At 43.1% G+C, this 18,292-nt stretch overlaps 1 protein-coding gene across 2 annotated transcripts in view; it reads right to left on the reverse strand.

The window, feature by feature from the left end:
- ttc34 (tetratricopeptide repeat domain 34) overlaps positions 1-18,292 on the reverse strand; it is a 77,110-nt gene that overhangs the window by 55,719 nt on the left and 3,099 nt on the right. The window contains exons 2-3 of one of the 2 annotated variants that reach the window (XM_072586238.1): positions 10,223-10,349; positions 5,794-7,419 (exon numbers count right to left, since the gene is read on the reverse strand). In XM_072586238.1, coding sequence (XP_072442339.1) covers positions 5,794-7,419; positions 10,223-10,239 — 1,643 coding nt within the window. In that variant the 5' untranslated portion in view covers positions 10,240-10,349. The remainder of the gene's footprint in view (positions 1-5,793; positions 7,420-10,222; positions 10,350-18,292) is intronic. The other variant, XM_072586240.1, reaches the window with a different exon arrangement.

Raw genomic sequence — 18,292 nt, forward strand, 5'->3', positions numbered from 1 at the left:
TATCTACCTAGACTTCCAAAAGACCTTTGATAAAATGCCTCATGGTAGGCTGCTGAGTAAAGTTAGGGCCCATGATGTTCGAGGTGAGCTACTGGCATGGATTGAGGATTGGCTGTCTGACAAAAGGCAGAAAGTTGGGATAAAAGGTTCTTTTTCAAAATGGCAGCTAGTGATAAGTAGTGTCCCACAGGGTTTAGTGTTGACACCCCAGCTGTTCACTTTTATATATAAATGATCTGGATGAAGAGACTGGTGAACTTTGCCAGAATGCCCCCAATGATACAAAGTTAGGTAGACAGGCAGGTAGTTCTGAGGAGGTGGGGAGGCTAGAGAAAGATTTAGACAGTTTAGGAGAATGGTCCAAGAAACAGCTGATGAAATTCAATGTGAGCAAATGTGAGGTCTTGCACTTTGGTAAAAAAGAACAGGTAAGGACTATTTTATAAATGGTGAGAAAATTCATAAAGACAAAGTACAAAGGGATCCGGGAGTGCTAGTACAAGATTCTCTAAAGGTTGACTTGCAGGTTGAGTCCGTGGTTAAGAAAGCAAATGTAATGTCATTTATTTCAAGAGGGTTGGAATGTAAAAGCAGTGAGATGCCATTGGGACTTTATAAAGCTCTGGTTTGGCCCCATTTAGAATACGGTGTCCAGTTTTGGGCCTCACATGTCAGGAAGGGTATACTGGCACTGGAGCGTGGCCAACGGTGATTCACATGGATGATCCCTGGAATGGTAGGCCTAACATATGATAAAGAGTGAGGATCTTGGGATTGTATTCGTTAGGAGTTGAGCGGCGATCTAATAGAAACTTACAAGATAATGCATGGCTTAGAAAGGGTGGACACATAAATTGTTTCCGTGAGGCTGGGATACTAGGACTCATGGACACAACTTCAGAATTAGAGGGGGTCAATTTAGAATGGAAGTGAGGAGACATTTCTTCAGCCAGAGAGTGGTGGACCTGCGGAATTCACTGCCACGGAGCGTGGAGGAGGCTGGGACGTTAAAGGTCTTCAAGGCAGAGATTGATAAATTCTTAATAATGCAAGGAAATAAGAAATATGGGGAAAGTGTGGGTAAGTGGCGTTCAAATGCCCATTAGCCATGATTGAATGGTGGAGTGAACTTGATGGGCCAAATGGCCCTACTTCCACTCCGATTTCTTATGGTCTTTTATATATTAAGCCTCTAATGTTTTCCTTCAGCCTGTTCAGTTTTGATGTTGGTCTGCAAGGAACCAGAAACTGAGCAACCATACATTGTCTGACAGCTCATTGCACACTTCATTCCTTTACTTAAGTACCAATTGTAGGCATCAGATCTAAGGTTTGCAGGACCTTACCTTGACTTAACTAATTCCAATTAATATGGAGGAATAGTTATCTAAAGGTAGCACTGAAATAAGGACTTAAATAAACAATGTTGAAAGACTCTTGCTTGAATTGAATTTACAATCATAATAGCAATTTTCACTCCATGAGCAAAGTCCAATGCTCATAGTGGATTATCCAATGGTAATTGACAAGTGGGAAAATCAGGTTCATTTCCGGTAAATTCATCAAAGCCCCTATTTACACCAATTATAGCTGGTGCACCATCACTCATGATGAAAGCCAGTATCTTGATCAGGAAGTTTTCCCTCAAGCACATACATTTTGATTTCAATGCGAATATCCTCACCTCTTGTTCTCTCCTTAAGGAGAGATTAGATTAGATTAGATTACTTACAGTATGGAAACAGGCCCTTCGGCCCAACAAGTCCACACCGCCCCGCCGAAGCGTAACCCACCCATACCCCTACATCTACATCGACCCCTTACCTAACACTACGGGCAATTTAGCATGGCCAATTCACCTAACCTGCACATCTTTGGACTGTGGGAGGAAACCGGAGCACCCGAAGGAAACCCACACAGACACGGGGAGAACGTGCAAACTCCACACAGTCAGTTGCCTGATGCGGGAATTGAACCCGGGTCTCTGGCGCTGTGAGGCAGCAGTGCTAACCACTGTGCCACCGTGCCGCCCAGATGATTTTTTTTCGTTGTTGTACAACGTTAAAAATCACACAAGGTTTGGAAGCACTAGCTTTTGAAGCGCTCCTCCTTCATCAGGCACAACCACCTGATGAAGGAGCAGCTCTCCAAGAGCTAGTGCTTCCAAATAAACCTATTGGACTATAACCTTGTGTTGTGTGATTTTTAACTTTGTACATCCCAGTCCAACACCGGCACCTCCAAATTATGATTTTTTTTGTTGTGCTCTTAAAGATCATATGCACAAACATAAAACAAACAGACAGCTTGTCATGTTGATGGATTCACTGAACTGCAAGATGGATTCACAGCAAGAAACAATCATAGCCCTTCAGATCCTTCTAGTGCTGCTGTAAGACCTCTGGACAGAGATTCCATTCAGCATGCCACTGTGGAAACAAGAAGTGACATGCTGTGGTTGCCATTATTACTACTTCTTTGTTCTTAAGTCATACAGTCATGGAGATGTACAGCATGGAAACAGGCCCTTCGGTCCAACCCGTCCATGCCAACCAGATATCCCAACCCAATCTAGTCCCACCTGCCAGCACCCGGCCCATATCCCTCCAAATCCTTCCGATTCATATACCCATCCAGATGCCTCTTAAATGTTGAAATTGTACCAGTCTCCATCACTTCCTCTGGCAGCTCATTCCATACACGTACCACCCTCTGTGTGAAAAAGTTGCCCCTTAGGTCTCTTTTATATCTTTCCCCTCTCACCCTAAACCTATGCCCTCTAGTTCTGGACTCCCCGACCCCAGGGAAAAGACTTTGCCTATTTAACCTATCCATGCCCCTCATAATTTTGTAAACCTTTATAAGGTCATATAAAGAATCAGTGATCACTGTCATAGTTTCTTTAATTATTGCGCCATCTGTGAATGATTTCTCATGCTTAGCCAGGATATGGTAAATGTGAAATTGTGCTTCAGTGCAGGCCTTTCCTTTTGTTGCCACATTTATAAAGAGAATTCTTGTTGGGTATTTGTATGTTGAAGGAGGGAAAACGATATTTGAATTAGGTACATTGTTGTGATATAATATTATTACAAATCCTTCCTTTTATCGATATACTCAGGTGACATATATAGCAGAGAATCTTAACTTTTACAGTTGTGAATAGAAATTCATTTTCCCCATTCTGCATAGAAATTCTACATTTTTTTTTATATATATTATCCAGGTTCATCATTCTTCACCTAGTACCTGTCCACCATTTACAAGCTACAAGTCAGGAGCATGTGATGCCTGGATGAGTGCAGCTCCAATAATGTTCAAGTAGTTTAACATCATCCAGGACAAAAAGTAGCCTAACTGTTTGTGAATTGTGGTGCTTATCATTCATTCCCTCCACTACCAAGAGTCAGCAGCAGCAGTTTGTTACCATTTACCCGATGCACTGCTGAAATTCACTAAAGATCCTTAGATAGGACCCTCCAAACTCTCAACCACTGTCATCGTGAAGGATCAGGGCAGCAGACACATAGTAACACCAACAGCTGCAAACTTCCCTCCAAGCCACTAACCATTCCAAATGGATCATCATTCCTTTAAATGTCTTCAAGTCAAAATCCTGGAATTCCTCCCTAACAATACTGGACAACATCAGTTCAAGACAGAGCTCACCACCATTTTCTCAAAGACAACGAGGATCAGGCAATAAATGCTGGCCCGCCAGCAATGCCCAAATCCCACAAATGAATTAAAAATGTATCATCTTGTAATTTGTGACATCCCTCGGTCATTGGTCACACTGCAAGTTAGGCCTCTGGATTCATGCTTCTGGAACATCCAGAACATAGCTGGCTGCTTTCAAGAGTGGGGACATGGGAAGTCATTTTTGTCGTCTCTATTTGCTTTCAGGGCTCTCGGTCAGCTTGCTTTGCTAGGATATAGGAAGTGCGGTAGTGTTCCCCCTAATTTTCCTTCACCCTATAAAGACCCATTAGACAACCAGCTGAAAAACTGAATCATAGACTTGAGTTGCTCTGCAGAGAATCTGCATGGACACAGCAAACTAGATAACTTCTGATATTTCGAGTACTGTAACATCCAGGCTTCACACATGGATTCCTTTTGTTTGCATTGCCATCACAAAAGTAATTACTTTATGCTGCAATGAATGCATGCCAGCTTGTTGCATCATATTTTTTCTCTAGTTGTGCAGTATCAGGAAGTAGGTGTCATGCATGGCATGACAATCAACATGTACAAAGCAAAAGGAACACGAGAGTGATAAGATCAATTGTCAGAAAATCAGTGATCAACCAGTCAATCACGATCTACATGTTGGAATCCACAGGTTTGAAACATCCACCATCTAAATCATCCTTTAGTAAAATAACAGCTGCTGACTATGCTCCTGGCCCTGGCTAAACTGGTCCAGGCTGTGGACTGTGGAGGGAGTCATTAAGGCTGACTACCTGCCCCTCTTCCATGGTTACGTTCAAGTCCAGGTGCCTTTGGAGAAAGAGCATGCGGTGTCCACCAACACCCTTCAGCTGCTCGGGGATAGGTGGGCACCGCAGGGAGTGGAGTATATTATTTCTCCCTCCAATTCTATTTTGATCAAATCCCCACCCACCACTTCACTGTTTGATCACGCAGCATTACCCTCTAAGGAGGACATTATTTGTCACTGACTACTCGGATGTTTCCTTCCTTCCTGGTGGTGGAAATTGAATAAAGATTTGTACACCTGTTATCTTTCACTGTGTGAAAAAGCTGCTGGGAGAAAGTGAGAACTGCAGATGCTGGAGATCAGAGCTGAAAATGTGTTGCTGGAAAAGCGCAGCAGGTCAGGCAGCATCCAAGGAGCAGGATTCCTGAAGAAGGGCTCATGCCCGAAACGTCGATTCTCCTGCTCCTTGGATGCTGCCTGACCTGCTGCGCTTTTCCAGCAACACATTTTCAGCTCTGAAAAAGCTGCCGACTAGTCAAATTTCTATGAATTAATTTATAACAGACTCAGATGAAAGAAACGAGCTGCACACCATTTGGCCCATTCTTTCCGAACAAGGCTGATCTTGGGGGGGTTCAACTCCACTCTCCTACCTGCTCCCTCAATTCCCCCCCTCCTTGGATTTGCTGGGAATTCAAACAAAAAGTCCATCCAGCTGTTGATGTTTTTGAAGATGAATCAATAACTTCCAAAAAGGTACAAACCCTTATGGAGTGAAGTAGATTAGATTAGATTACTTACAGTGTGGAAACAGGCCGTTCAGCCCAACAAGTCCACACCGACCCACCGAAGCGCAACCCACCCAGACCCATTCCCTACATTTACCCCTTCACCTAACACTACGGGCAATTCAGCATGGCCAATTGACCTCACCTGCACATTTTTGGACTGTGGGAGAAAACCGGAGCACCAGGAGGAAACCCATGCAGACACGGGGAGAATGTGCAAACTCCACACAGACAGTCACCTGAGGCAGAAATTGAACCCGGGTCTTTGGCGCTGTGAGGCAGCAGTGCTAACCACTGTGCCACCGTGCCACCCAAAGGAATTTTGTTTCATTTCTTTCCTAAATGATGAACTCTGTTATGTTATTGGGAAGACTATGGCCCCATGTTTTAGATTCTTTGATTGGAATCTCAGCATGAAAGCAATGGGCATCTCACTTCAGAGCCAGGTGTGTATTCTACAGCAGAAGTCCTACGTATATGTAGACACACCAACAAGAAAGAAATACAACTTAATGGTACAACTTTAGAGACAGTATTCTTTTGACTAAGAGACAGCAGTACCCTTCTTTGAAAGGGTAGCCTTGGCTTCCATGCTCCCCACATCTCTTTTTCCTTATGGCAGCAGCGGCCCCCAAGGGGCTGGAGGATTTCTTCTGAAGGATTTTCTGGGCTTCTTCCTGCAGCACCTTGTAAAGGAGGCCTCGCTGGTTCCAGGGCACGTAGGACTTCACGAGGAGGGCCACTTCCTCCAGCCGCAGCCTGCTGGCGGTGATATAGTCCAGGGCCGTCAGGTAAGGGCTGCCGGATAACATCCGCACCAGGCCTCGGCCGCACATGGCCTTGACACAGCTCCCGGGGTGCGGCAGGCCGTGCCCCAGGGTGGACTGGAAGTCCTCGAGGGCCTGCGCCAAGTCCCCGGCGTGTAGGTGGCAGAACCCGCGGAGGACGAGGAGGGTGCTGTGGTAGTTGGTCGGGTCGGCCGCGATCAGGCGCTGGCACAGCCGCAGCGCGCCCTGCACATCCCCGCAGAGGAGCATGCAGTCGGCCAGCCGTATCTCCGACTCCCGTCTGGTCTCTGGCTCCATGCTGGCCAACAGCCGGAGCGCTCGGAGGGCGGGACCCAGGAGTTCGGCTCCGCCGTCGGATCGCAGGTTAGGGCGGCGGCGCACCGCCTGCCTGTACTCGGAGAAGCGGGCCTCGACAAAATGCTTGGCCAGCTCCAGCACGCCGTGCGGTGCCCGGGGCTGCCATGAGGCTCCGCTGCCGAAGGCCGACGTCAAGTTGTGAACCAGTTCCCAGTCCGGGTCGCCCCCGGTGGTGAGGGCCTCCTTGTCCTCTTCAGGCATCATCCTGTCAACGGTCGCGGGCGGCGCAAGCTCTGGGATTCCCACGCTTTCCTCCAACTGCCGCGTTTCGAAGGGGCGCGCGCCAACTTCACGAGGCACCACGAGCTCGAGGAAACGGCGGCAATCGGCGAGCAGCTCGGCACCGCGGCCATCTTGCTGCTGCTGAGGCCTCCCTTCGTGCAGCGAGAGGTAACAGGCGAAGGCACGAACGATCTGTGGCAAGTCCCTCTTCTGGTGGTGGACGACGAACGCCACGGTCTCTTCCCGCCGCTTGCCAAACGCCTGCATGTAGTCCATTACACCGTTGGCAGAGTGCCGCTCGGACAGGATCCAGGCCAGGGCCCTGGTCAGCAGCAATGCCAGCGAGTGGCTCGGATGGGCGTTGAGCAGGGCATTACAGTGGCTCACTGCCTCCTGGTGTCGCCCACTCCTCAGCAGCATGTCCATCTTCAGCACCGAAGCCGTCAAGTTGCCCGGGCTTAGCGCCGACAGGAAGATGGCGGCCACTCTGGCGCTGACGGGGGCCTCGACTGCAAGCTCGCTGCCGGTGCCACCTCCTCCTCTGCCCTGGCTTGGCACCCAGCTCTGGCTGGCGCACCAGCTTTCCAACACTGTCAACAGGTCACCCAGGCCCGGTTCCCCCAAGGACTTGACATGCTGCACGGTTGCCTCAGCGCTCAGGCTGAAAGCGGAGGTGTAACAGGCAGCGGCATCGGACAGGGAGCCACTGGCCAGGTACTGGTCCCCTTTGATGCAGAGCCAGGCGGGCAGCTCCTCTTCAGACATCACCAACACCAAACCAGCATGCCAGGGATTTACATACGTGCAGATGAAACCAAACCTAGGAAAAACGAGAAATGCAAAATTTGCGGATTAGACCGACTAAGAGCCATCACGACAAAGCAATTTTAACCTGACGGGGACCGGATATAACACAAGTTTTACCACCTGACTCACCATCAAACTCTTTAGGTTTGAAAGTATAAAACTGACTTCCCACATGATCCTGTCAGTTTCCTGGCCCACACATGAACTGACCATTCGTACAAGCCCATAGTGCATCACACCAAGTCAAGAATACCAGAAACCCAACGACAGAACGAGTTGGCTTATTTATTTTTTCTATGATGTGTATGTGCAGATGTGACACACAGTGAAAGACAACAGGTGAATAAATTTTTAATCACTTTCCACCACCAGGAAGGAAAGAAAAGTTGATTTAAAAGAAGGTTGCACAGGTGTTGGATATCGGACAAAGCAGGGAACATTTGAAGTGAACATTTGATTTCAAAATTTGTGAGGAGGAAGTAATTCAAGACAGTTCTGACGACTGTTGGGAATGAGAAACTGGACGTTTGGTGATGATTTTTAGAAGAGCAAGCTTAGCTATTCAATGAAAGTGCAAAAAGTAGAAGCTCAAAAGTTAGAATTTACATCAGATCCCATCCAGACCTGGGGACTTGTCCATCTTAATGCCTTTCAGAATATCCACACTTCCTCCCTCCTTATGCTGACTTTACCATAAGTAATCAAACATCTATCTGTAACCTCAACATCCAGCATGTCCCTCTCCTCATGAAATATCAAAGCAAAGAGTACTTAAGGATCTCATCCATTTTCTCCGACTCCACGCATTAATTCCCTACTTTGTCCTTGAGTGGGCCAACCCTTTCCCTAGTTACCCTCTTGGTTAAGGGTTAAGGATTTTCCTTAACCCGGTTTGCAAAAGATATTTCATGACCCCTTGGAGCCCTCTTAATTAGTTTGATTAGTCCTACTTTCCCAATATTTTTCCAAAGCTTTGTCTGTTTTCAGTCATCTAAATCTTACGTATTCTTCCTTTTTCCTCTTACCGATGTCATAATTTCACCTAACATCCATAGTTTCCTAATCTTGGCATTTCTAACCCTCATTCACAGGGACATGTCTGTCCTGGACTCCAATCAATCAATCTCTCTTTCAAAGCCTCCCACATACCAAATGTGGATTTACCCTCAAACAGGTGCTCCCAATCCACAGCCCACAGTTCCTGCCAAATTTTGCTCTCGTTGGCCTAATTCAATTTAGCAGTTTTCCTTTAGGACCACACTCATCTTTGTCCACGAGTATTCTAAAACTTACGAATTGTGATCACTATTCCCAAAGTATTTCCCTACTGAAAATTCAACCAGGTCTGGTATGACCCCTTCCTGAATTAGACTATTTACATATTGTTCTATAAAACCCTCCTGGATGCTCCTTAAAAATTCTGCTCCATCTAAACCTCTAACACTAAGTGAATCCGAGTCAATGTTGGGAAAATTAAAATCTCTCACCACCACCACCCTGTTGGTCCGATATCTTTTCATAATCTGTCTACAAAATTGCACCTCTGTTTTGGGAGGCTTGTAGTACAGTCCCAACATTGTTACCTATTTTTGAACTCTGTACATATTGCCTCACTGCTCGAGTCCTCCATAGTGCCTTTCTTAAGGATAGCTGTGATATCCTGTCCGACCAGTAATGCAACTCGTCCACCCCTTTCACCTCCCTCTCTATCCCACCTGAAGCATCTATATCCTGGGATATTTAGTTGCCAATCTTGCCTTTCCCTCAGCCAAGTCTCAGCAATAGCAATAACATCATACTCCCAGGTACTAATCCAAGTTCTAAGTTCATCTGCCTTACCTACTACCCATTAAAACAAGCGCACCTCAGACCACCTGTTGAGAAAGTCTATAGCCTTAAAACTGGTCTTTAAACATTTAGACTAAACTGTAATACTGAATAATAAAACACACTTAGGCAGGAAGGCTCAGAAAAAGGGGGAAACTTAAGGAATGCAGAAGATTGGGACACCTGGGCTCACTAAGTGATAACAGGATGCCTTAGCATCGGTGAATCTGTGTGAACAGGACAACAATTGATAACATTCACAGCCATTCCCTTATGAAATTAATGACTGTTTGATTCTGACCCTGAAACGAAATTCGGTACTATCAAAAGCTTTGTAATTAATGGTCAGATGCTGTTAATTATAATGGATTCTTTTTACCCCTTGCAAGCGAGGCAGATATAAAAAAATCTTTGCTGTTACAAAACCCTGACTTGAGGGTTCAAAAGGACATTAGAGAGAGAGACCATTTTAGTGCCAAGGCCATTGGAGGCTGTAGAAAATTAACTCTTAGTGCTTAGCTGCTATGGATTGAATTTAATTGCATTATGGGACTTTATGATGATATTGAGTAGCCATTACCAGTTATTAAATACAAACTCTGTTAAAAGGTAATATTGATGAAGCCTTAACTTACTTGCTGTTCTTGCAGCAGACTCTACAGACCACCCCACTGTCAACTCTAACTCGTCCGATCTTATGTCTTAATTTCAATTTTATGTTTCAAATTTAAATAAGAAGTTTAATTTGAGACTAATTAATCATTTTAAATACAACCTTGCAGTAACATTTCAGTCTCAGGTACAGAATGATTCTGTGCTTAAGATAAAAAGCAAGAATCTGCTCCCAGCTTAAAATTATTCTAAACCTAACATTGAAGAGATTCTGACACAATCTGTCAGGAAGCCATTTTATGGTTAAAGGTTTGCACCTTGCTAAGAAGCCATTTTGTAAAACAATGATATCATACATGCGAGCTGTGTAAAGTTACCTTATGACATCTCCCATTTAATTTCGACTGGTACTTCTTTATAGGAACGTATGTCGCCAGCAGATGCCTAACTCAGCTGGATTTGTTTCTCCCACCTGATGGATAGCTCAAGGCCTGTAGGAGTGATCTGTCAAGCGCACACAGATGTACCAATTAACTTTCCTTCCTTACAAATTATTATCTTTCAATAATTATCTGTCTAATTAAGAACATGCAATGTTTTTGTAAACTTTTGTGTAAAGGAAGCCACTTTATATCAGTACATTGGAGTAGCCTACTGAGGCACTTGAACAGCTGGTACCCTACTCTTCTAAGTTATTAGAACCTAGTTAGTTTAGCTTATAGGTATCAGTGTTATGTTGTAATAGTGATATGATTAGTGCATAAAAGGGGATGACTAAAACTAAACTAAAAACTGTAAGAGGTTTTTATTTCACATTTCCAAAGTGTACGATCTCTGGGACAAACCAAGAGAGAGGCTTACAGGTTTGAGTCCACAAGGGATTCCCTGGGCCATCTCAAATCTCCACTTTAACACTGTCCCTCTGTGTTCATCTTCTGCTCCCTGCCTACTCTTCCCCTTAGTCACTGACTTCATTGTCTAGCTCCTTACAGGCTTTAGTTATTACCTCTTTACTGTCCACTAACCACCTCATTTGGTTCCCATCCCTCTGCCACATTTGTTATAGCCTCCCCAATAGCGTTAGCAAAAGCACCCCCTAGGACGTCGGTTCCAGTCCTGCCCAGGTATCGACCATCCGATTTGTAATAGTTCCACCTCTGCTCAATTAGCACCCCATGCATATACAGTAGTGGTAGTGCATGTCATATGCAATATCCAAATCATGGTGTGTACTGCCTAGAAAGTTGAGGACAGTGCAAGCACCATTATCACCACCTTCAAGTCACACTCCAACTTAACTTGAAACACGATGGTATTCCTTTATGGTTGCCGGATCAAACTTCCCCCCGGTTTTGTAGGCTTAATTACACCACTTGGATTGCAGACATTTAAGAGTGCGGCTCACAAGAAGTTCTGAAGGACAATTAGACATGAGCAAAACAAAATTTTGCTCGTGATTCATCCACATCAGTCCCCTCCTTTGAAAAGATAAAAATGTTCTCCAATAAAAGACAAGACATCCTTGTGAAAGTAACACTATGATTCATTAATGTGTAGAGTATTAACATACTATCACTGACATTTGTAGCCATGGTAGTGAAGCAATACAATTTGGAAAAAATCTTCACTAGTAAGAAATGAGCCAGATGCTTCAAATCATTAAAAAAAAGTCACACTGACATTATAATATTTGCTCATTTAAAGAAATGAATGTGTAACTATATTTATGAAAAAAGGCATTTAATGAGTTCAGCAAGGAATAGCCAAAAAAAAAAGTGTTCACATTGTCAACATCTCAGAGTTTGTCATACATTCTTTCTGCACCACTCAGTTTAAGTTCTTGCTGTTAGGCTGAAGCTTACACAGATCTCTTCCACTTATTTTCTACCTCCAATTAAAATGCAAGCATACCACATGTTTTGTAAAGACAGTGCCCCTGCTAATGTATTTATTATATTTGAAGACCCAAAGAGAACCTAGCTAATGATGTAGTTCAAGAGAACCTTAACTCCCTGGTGGCCAGCTAGTTTAAAAATCTGTTTAAACATTTTCTTTTCCCAATAGCATGCCCTCAGGACCTGAAGAATGGTCTTACATTCAACAGGTCTCCAAAATGTTGCTCAATGATTGCTAATTATAGAAGAGATAAAAAAGTGAATATCCTAATCTATTCAACTGTGGAACCTCTTGAGGTGTATTGGGTAGTATCCTGACTTCTTCGCCAGAAAATCTCTGTTCAGGTTCCAGCCAGGACTCAATGGCCACCGAGGATGCATTTATAATGTGGTCAAGCACATTAAATTCTAAAATTACAACTTATTAGTGATAAGACTGGGAACAATTCCAGGTCAGTTGCATCATAGAGTCATACATTGAAAGAAAATTTGGGTTGTTACCATCACCATCACAAAATAACTGGAATGAACATCATTTTGAAAAGTCAATGAAAACTTTTTGGGGGTAGGGAGTGCATAAAATAAGGTATATTTATTTGCTTGATGCTTTCCTTGACTATTACCCAGCGAACTTGTTCTTCAAAATTAGCATTAGATAAACATCTCCATAAACCAGTGGATCGGGTAACTTTTAATGTAATTTGGCAAACTACACTTCTTATATGGTATTAACAATTTCAGACTCATACAGGGTCAGAAGGTCCACTCATTATGAAGAGGTGATATGAGCAGAACATTGTTGTCAAAATGAGTGAGACCAAATATCTAGTTTTTCATCAAAATGTTTAATAACATCAATATCAAAGTAACCTGTAACTGGTTATTAATATTTAAAACTGGATTTAACATCAGAAATAGTGTTGACAAGACAATTTCAGAAATGGGCCAAATAAAACAGAATTGGACATTGTAGGGAGAAGAAAAAATTGAGATCTGGAACAGCTACTAAATTATAAAGATAAATCAGAAGCAGAACAAAGAAATTCAGTGCTACACACAGTTGGGAGTCTTATTGATGTCATACCTCACCATGAATTAAAAACAGCAACAGGTACCCATGAAGAGTCTCAAAAAGCCTTTGCCAATTATTTCAGTCTATGAACTAAAATAAAATGCTGGAAAGAGCAAATATTTTATACAAGAATTCAGGATTCAGTGGAATTGAAGGGTGTTTTCATTAAAAGTTTTTACAGATAAATGGAGAACTGTAACTATGGTGACTAAGATTATGTTCATAGAGAAAATTGTTTTGGAGTTGCTGATGATTCTGTCAAATTTATCATAGTCCACTCCAAAGAAGACTTGACTAGAGAAGGTCATTCAGATGGTCAATAATAGTTCCTCCTTGAAATAGAGTCGCAGGTAGATAGGATAGTGAAGGTGGAGTTTGGTATGCTTCTTTTATTGGTCAGAGAATTGAGTATAGGAGTTGGGAGATCATATTGCAGCTGTACAAGACATTGGTTAGGCCACTTTTGGAATATTGCATGCAATTCTGGTCTCCTTCCTATCAGAAGGATGTTGTGAAACTTGAAAAAGTTCAGAAATTATTTACAACGATATTGCCAGGGTTGGAGAACTTGAGCTACAAGGAGAGGTTAAATACACTGTGACTGTTTTCCCTGGAGTATTGGAGGCTGACCTTATAAACATTTATAAAATCATGGATAGGACAAATAGACAAGGTCTATTCCCCAGGATGGGAGAGTCCAGAACTAGAGGGCATAGATTTAGTGTGAGAGGAGAAAGATATAAAATTGGCTTAAGGGACAATGTTTTCACAGAGGGTGGTACGTATATGGATGCTGGTAAAAGTACAGCATTTAAAAAGCATTTGCATGTGTATATGAATAGCAAACGTTTAGAGGGATATGGACCAAGTGCTGGGAAATGGGACTAGATTAGGTTAGGATATTTGGTCAGTATGGACAAGTTGGACCGAAGTGTCCGAACTGCACATCTCTATGACTCTAAAGACAATCCCAAGAGAAGAACGACCATGATGTAGGAGATCAGCAAATTCCACTTGATTGTTAAGATAAAAATCACAAATGATACATGAAAAACCAATAAAGTAACTAGGACAGGCATAAGGCACTGTCAGCAATTTAAAAAGTGAATTATTTTTCACAATAGGGCTTTCAGAAAATGGGCAGAAGTGGAACATTGAGAAAAGCAAGAAATCAAATAGCTATCCACACAGAGGTTAATAAGGTAGAACAGTCTGCAAGACAGAAGAAAACTGAAAATTATCTTTTCAAAATTAGAGGATCCAGGTCTTGCATTTTGGCAAGTAGATAAATGGTGAGTGAGACAAGTCAGATTGCGAGCAACAGTTAAGAAAACACTGCTTACAGTCAAAATGCAACTATGTAATACTCAAGATTAAATGGTATGCTACAAGCAACTGTCCAGTGGATATCAAATAGTAGAGAACTTATAAAAATTCTTGACTATTAAGTATTTATTTGAGTAGGAAACATACCTTGCCCTTAATCATCAAATAATGCAAGTTAAATAATGAAAAGTTATGGAACAGCCAATCGAGAAATGGTCATAGGACAGCTGGCAGAATATTACATAAGTCTTCCTAGACTCATCGCGTAGCCTAAACAAAACGTTGGCACAAGAAATGAGGTGTGAACCTGTGACTTTACTGGACTGGGAGTGGGAAACATTGGTACTAACAGTGTAGAGTACTCAGACTGCAAGAGCCAGTAAGGTTTTCAATACAATAGTCAATGAACAGCATACTCCATATGACAAACCTATAACTGAAGAAACTGAGTGCAACACAGCTTTGTGAACAAATGGCTATGACATTTGAATCTGATGTCAGATGTGATTCAAATAGGACATGTTCAAGCAAATTATTTGATTGTTTTCCCAGGAAGAATATGCAGCAACTGAGAGAGATCATGCCAAGCTGCAAGAAGTCCTTAAAATTGCAGAGTTGAAAAAGCAAACATGTTGGTTTCACCAATAATGCAAATTACTGAATGGAAAGAGAATCTAAGCCAATCAACATGTTGAATTAGAAAAGTTTATAAGCAGACTGAGAAAGAAAGATATTGATAACAAATTCAAGATGATGTGTGCACAATTTTAAAGAAGTTGTCACCGAAAGGGATGACCAATACTCAATGTTTCAAGAGACCGCATGGTAGAAATTGCCTGTTTCAGGGAATCAGGCACTGAAAGAGGCAGGATGAGTGTCTTCCTTGAAGGAATTCCAGGAGATTCAATATCCTCCAGCTCAAAGCAAACTGTATGTCTTAGACACCATTAGGAACAATATCAGAGACAACAGTCTTTCACCAAACCTCAGATCTCAAGTCTGAAGATAACTCTGTATTCCTTGAATTTGTAAAAGAAGAAGTAGTTTTCATAGGGAACTGATGGAAATGTGATATTGGTAAATTTAGTTATTATTATACAACTGTGTAAATAATGATGGAATGTATATGACGAAAAATGATCAGTGTCAGTGTTAGAAGTACCACCTAAGATGAGGTCATTGGACTGGTGGGCTGAATAGCTTGGAGTCTTGACCAAATAAACTGGTCCTCAAAGTCTCTAACAACATCTATCACTAGCACATAGCCTGTAACTAGTTGCAGTGAACTATATTTGTTAACTTACAAGAATCCTTTTTGATTAGACCAATAATTGGCTTTCCTCAACCACACTAGGCCCTGTAGTTTCCTACATTTGTTTTTTTAAAGAGGGGGAATAATGGCAGTAACTTCATATTGAGCATCAGCTCAGTGTACTGAATGGACATACCATATGACATATCTGACATCAAAATAGTTGGGCACTATTTTGTAACCACCGCAACCCCACAGAAAATATGCAGCCCTTTGGGAAAATAAGGAAACTAAAACAATGCAATGTTTATCATGGTGATGCATTTCATGTCCCCATTGCATTAAAACAATTCTCAGTAGCATGGTTTTCAAAAGAAAATGGCAATTGCCATGCAGGTTTCACCTCTAGTTTCATAAGACTGAGGTCTTCACTATTTCCGGAATGCTTTGCTGTGGTTTACTGCTTTCCATCCTTCAGGCTGATCAAATAAAGAACATTAAAATTGGAGTAGTCCATGCAGCCCTTTGAACCTGCTCTGCCATGATCATGGCTGATCATCCAACTCTGTACCCTGTTCCTGCTTTCTCCCCAGACCCTTTGATCCCTTTAGCCCCAAGAACTATATCTCCTTGAAAACATCAAATGTTTTGGCTTCAACCACTTTGTATTGTGGTTGTGTTCGCCGAGCTGGGAATTTGTGTTGCAGACGTTTCGTCCCCTGTCTAGGTGACATCCTCAGTGCTTGGGAGCCTCCTGTGAAGCGCTTCTGTGATCTTTTCTCCGGCATTTATAGTGGTTTGAATCTGCCGCTTCCAGTTGTCAGTTCCAGCTGTCTGCTGCAGTGGTCGGTATATTGGGTCCAGGTCGATGTGCTTGTTGATTGTGCTTGTTGATTGAATCAGTGGATGAGTGCCAATCAACAAGCACATCGACCTGGACCCAATATACCGGCCACTGCAACGGACAGCTGGAACTGACAACCGGAAGCGGCAGATTCAAACCACTATAAATGCCGGAGAAAAGATCACAGAAGCGCTTCACAGGAGGCTCCCAAGCACTGAGGATGTCACCTAGACAGGGGACGAAACGTCTGCAACACAAATTCCCAGCTCGGCGAACAGAACCACAACAACGAGCACCCAAGCTACAAATCTTCTCACAAACTTTGATCAACCACTTTGTGGCAGAGACTTTCACAGGCTCAACCTCGGTGAAGAAACTTCTCTTCAACCGTTCTAAACGACTACCAAGTATCCTTAAATGGTGACTCCTGGTTTTACCGTGCCTAATCCCGCTGTAATATTATAGGTTTCTATGAAATCCCCCTTCATTCTTCAAAACTCTACTGAATATAATCTTAATCATATGTCAGTCCTTCCGTCCCAGGAATCAGTCCAGTAGAGTCATAGAGATGTACAGCATGGGAACAGATCCTTCAGTCCAACCCGTCCATGCTGACCAGATATCCCAACCCAATCTAGTCCCACCTGCCAGCACCCGGCCCATATCCCTCCAAACCCTTCCTATTCATATACCCATCCAAATGCCTCTTAAATGTTGCAATTGTACCAGCATCCACCACATCCTCTGGCAGCTCATTCCATACACGTACCACCCTCTATGTGAAAAAGTTGCCCCTTAGGTCTCCTTTATATCTTTTCCCTCTCACCCTAAACCTATGCCCTCTAGTTCTGGACTTCCTGACCCCAGGGAAAATACTTTGTCTATTTATCCTATCCATGCCCCTCATAAGTTTGTAAACCTCTATAAAGTCACCCCTCAGCCTCTGACGCTCCAGGGAAAACAGCCCCAGCCTGTTCAGCCTCTCCCTGTAGCTCAGATCCTCCAACCCTGTCAACATCCTTGTAAATCTTTTCTGAGCCCTTTCAAGTTTCAGAACATTTTTTCGATAGGAAGGAGACCAGAACTGCACGCAATATTCCAACAGTGGCCTAACCAATGTCCTGTATATAGCTGCAACATGACCTCCCAACTCCTGTACTCAATACTCTGACCAATAAAGGAAAGCATACCAAACGCCTTCTTCACTATCCTATCTACCTGTGACTCCACTTTCAAGGAGCTATGAACCTGCACTCCAAGGTCTCTTTGTTCAGCAACACTTCCTCAGACCTTACCATTAAGTATATAAGTCCTGTAAAGATTTGCTTTCCCAAAATGCAGCACCTCACATTTATCTGAATTAAACTCCATCTGCCACTTCAGTCCATTGGCCCATTTGATCAAGATCCTGTTGTAATCTGAGGTAACCTTCTTCGCTGTCCACTACACCTCCAATTTTGGTGTCAGCTGCAAACTTACTAACTATACCTCTTATGCTCGCATCCAAATCATTTATGTAAATGACAAAAAGTAGAGGGCCCAGTACCGATCCTTGTGGCACTCCACTGGTCACAGGCCTCCAGTCTGAAAAACAACCCTCCACCACCACCCTCTGTCTTCTACCTTCAAGCCAGTTCCGTATCCAAATGACTAGTTCTCCCTGTATTCCATGAGATCTAACCTTGCTATTAAGTCTCCCATGGGGAACCTTGTCGAATGCCTTACTGAAGTCCATATAGGTCACATCTACTGCTCTGCCCTCATTAATCTTCTTTGTTACTTCTTCAAAAAACTCAATCAAGTTTGTGAGACATGATTTCCCACACACAAAGCCACATTGACTATCCCGAATCAGTCCTTGCCTGTACTGTTAGCGCACTCCCTATATAGCTAGAACACTTCTTCAGATAAGGAGATCAAAACTGCACACAGTACTCCAGGTGCGGTCTCACCAAGGCTTTATACAATTACAGCAAGACATTCCTGCCATTGTATTCAAATCCTCTCATTTTGAAGGCCAACATACTATTTGACTTCTTTACCTTCTGCTGCACCTGT

This window comes from Chiloscyllium punctatum, chromosome 16, assembly GCF_047496795.1.
Source record: "Chiloscyllium punctatum isolate Juve2018m chromosome 16, sChiPun1.3, whole genome shotgun sequence".
Lineage (NCBI taxonomy): Eukaryota > Metazoa > Chordata > Chondrichthyes > Orectolobiformes > Hemiscylliidae > Chiloscyllium > Chiloscyllium punctatum.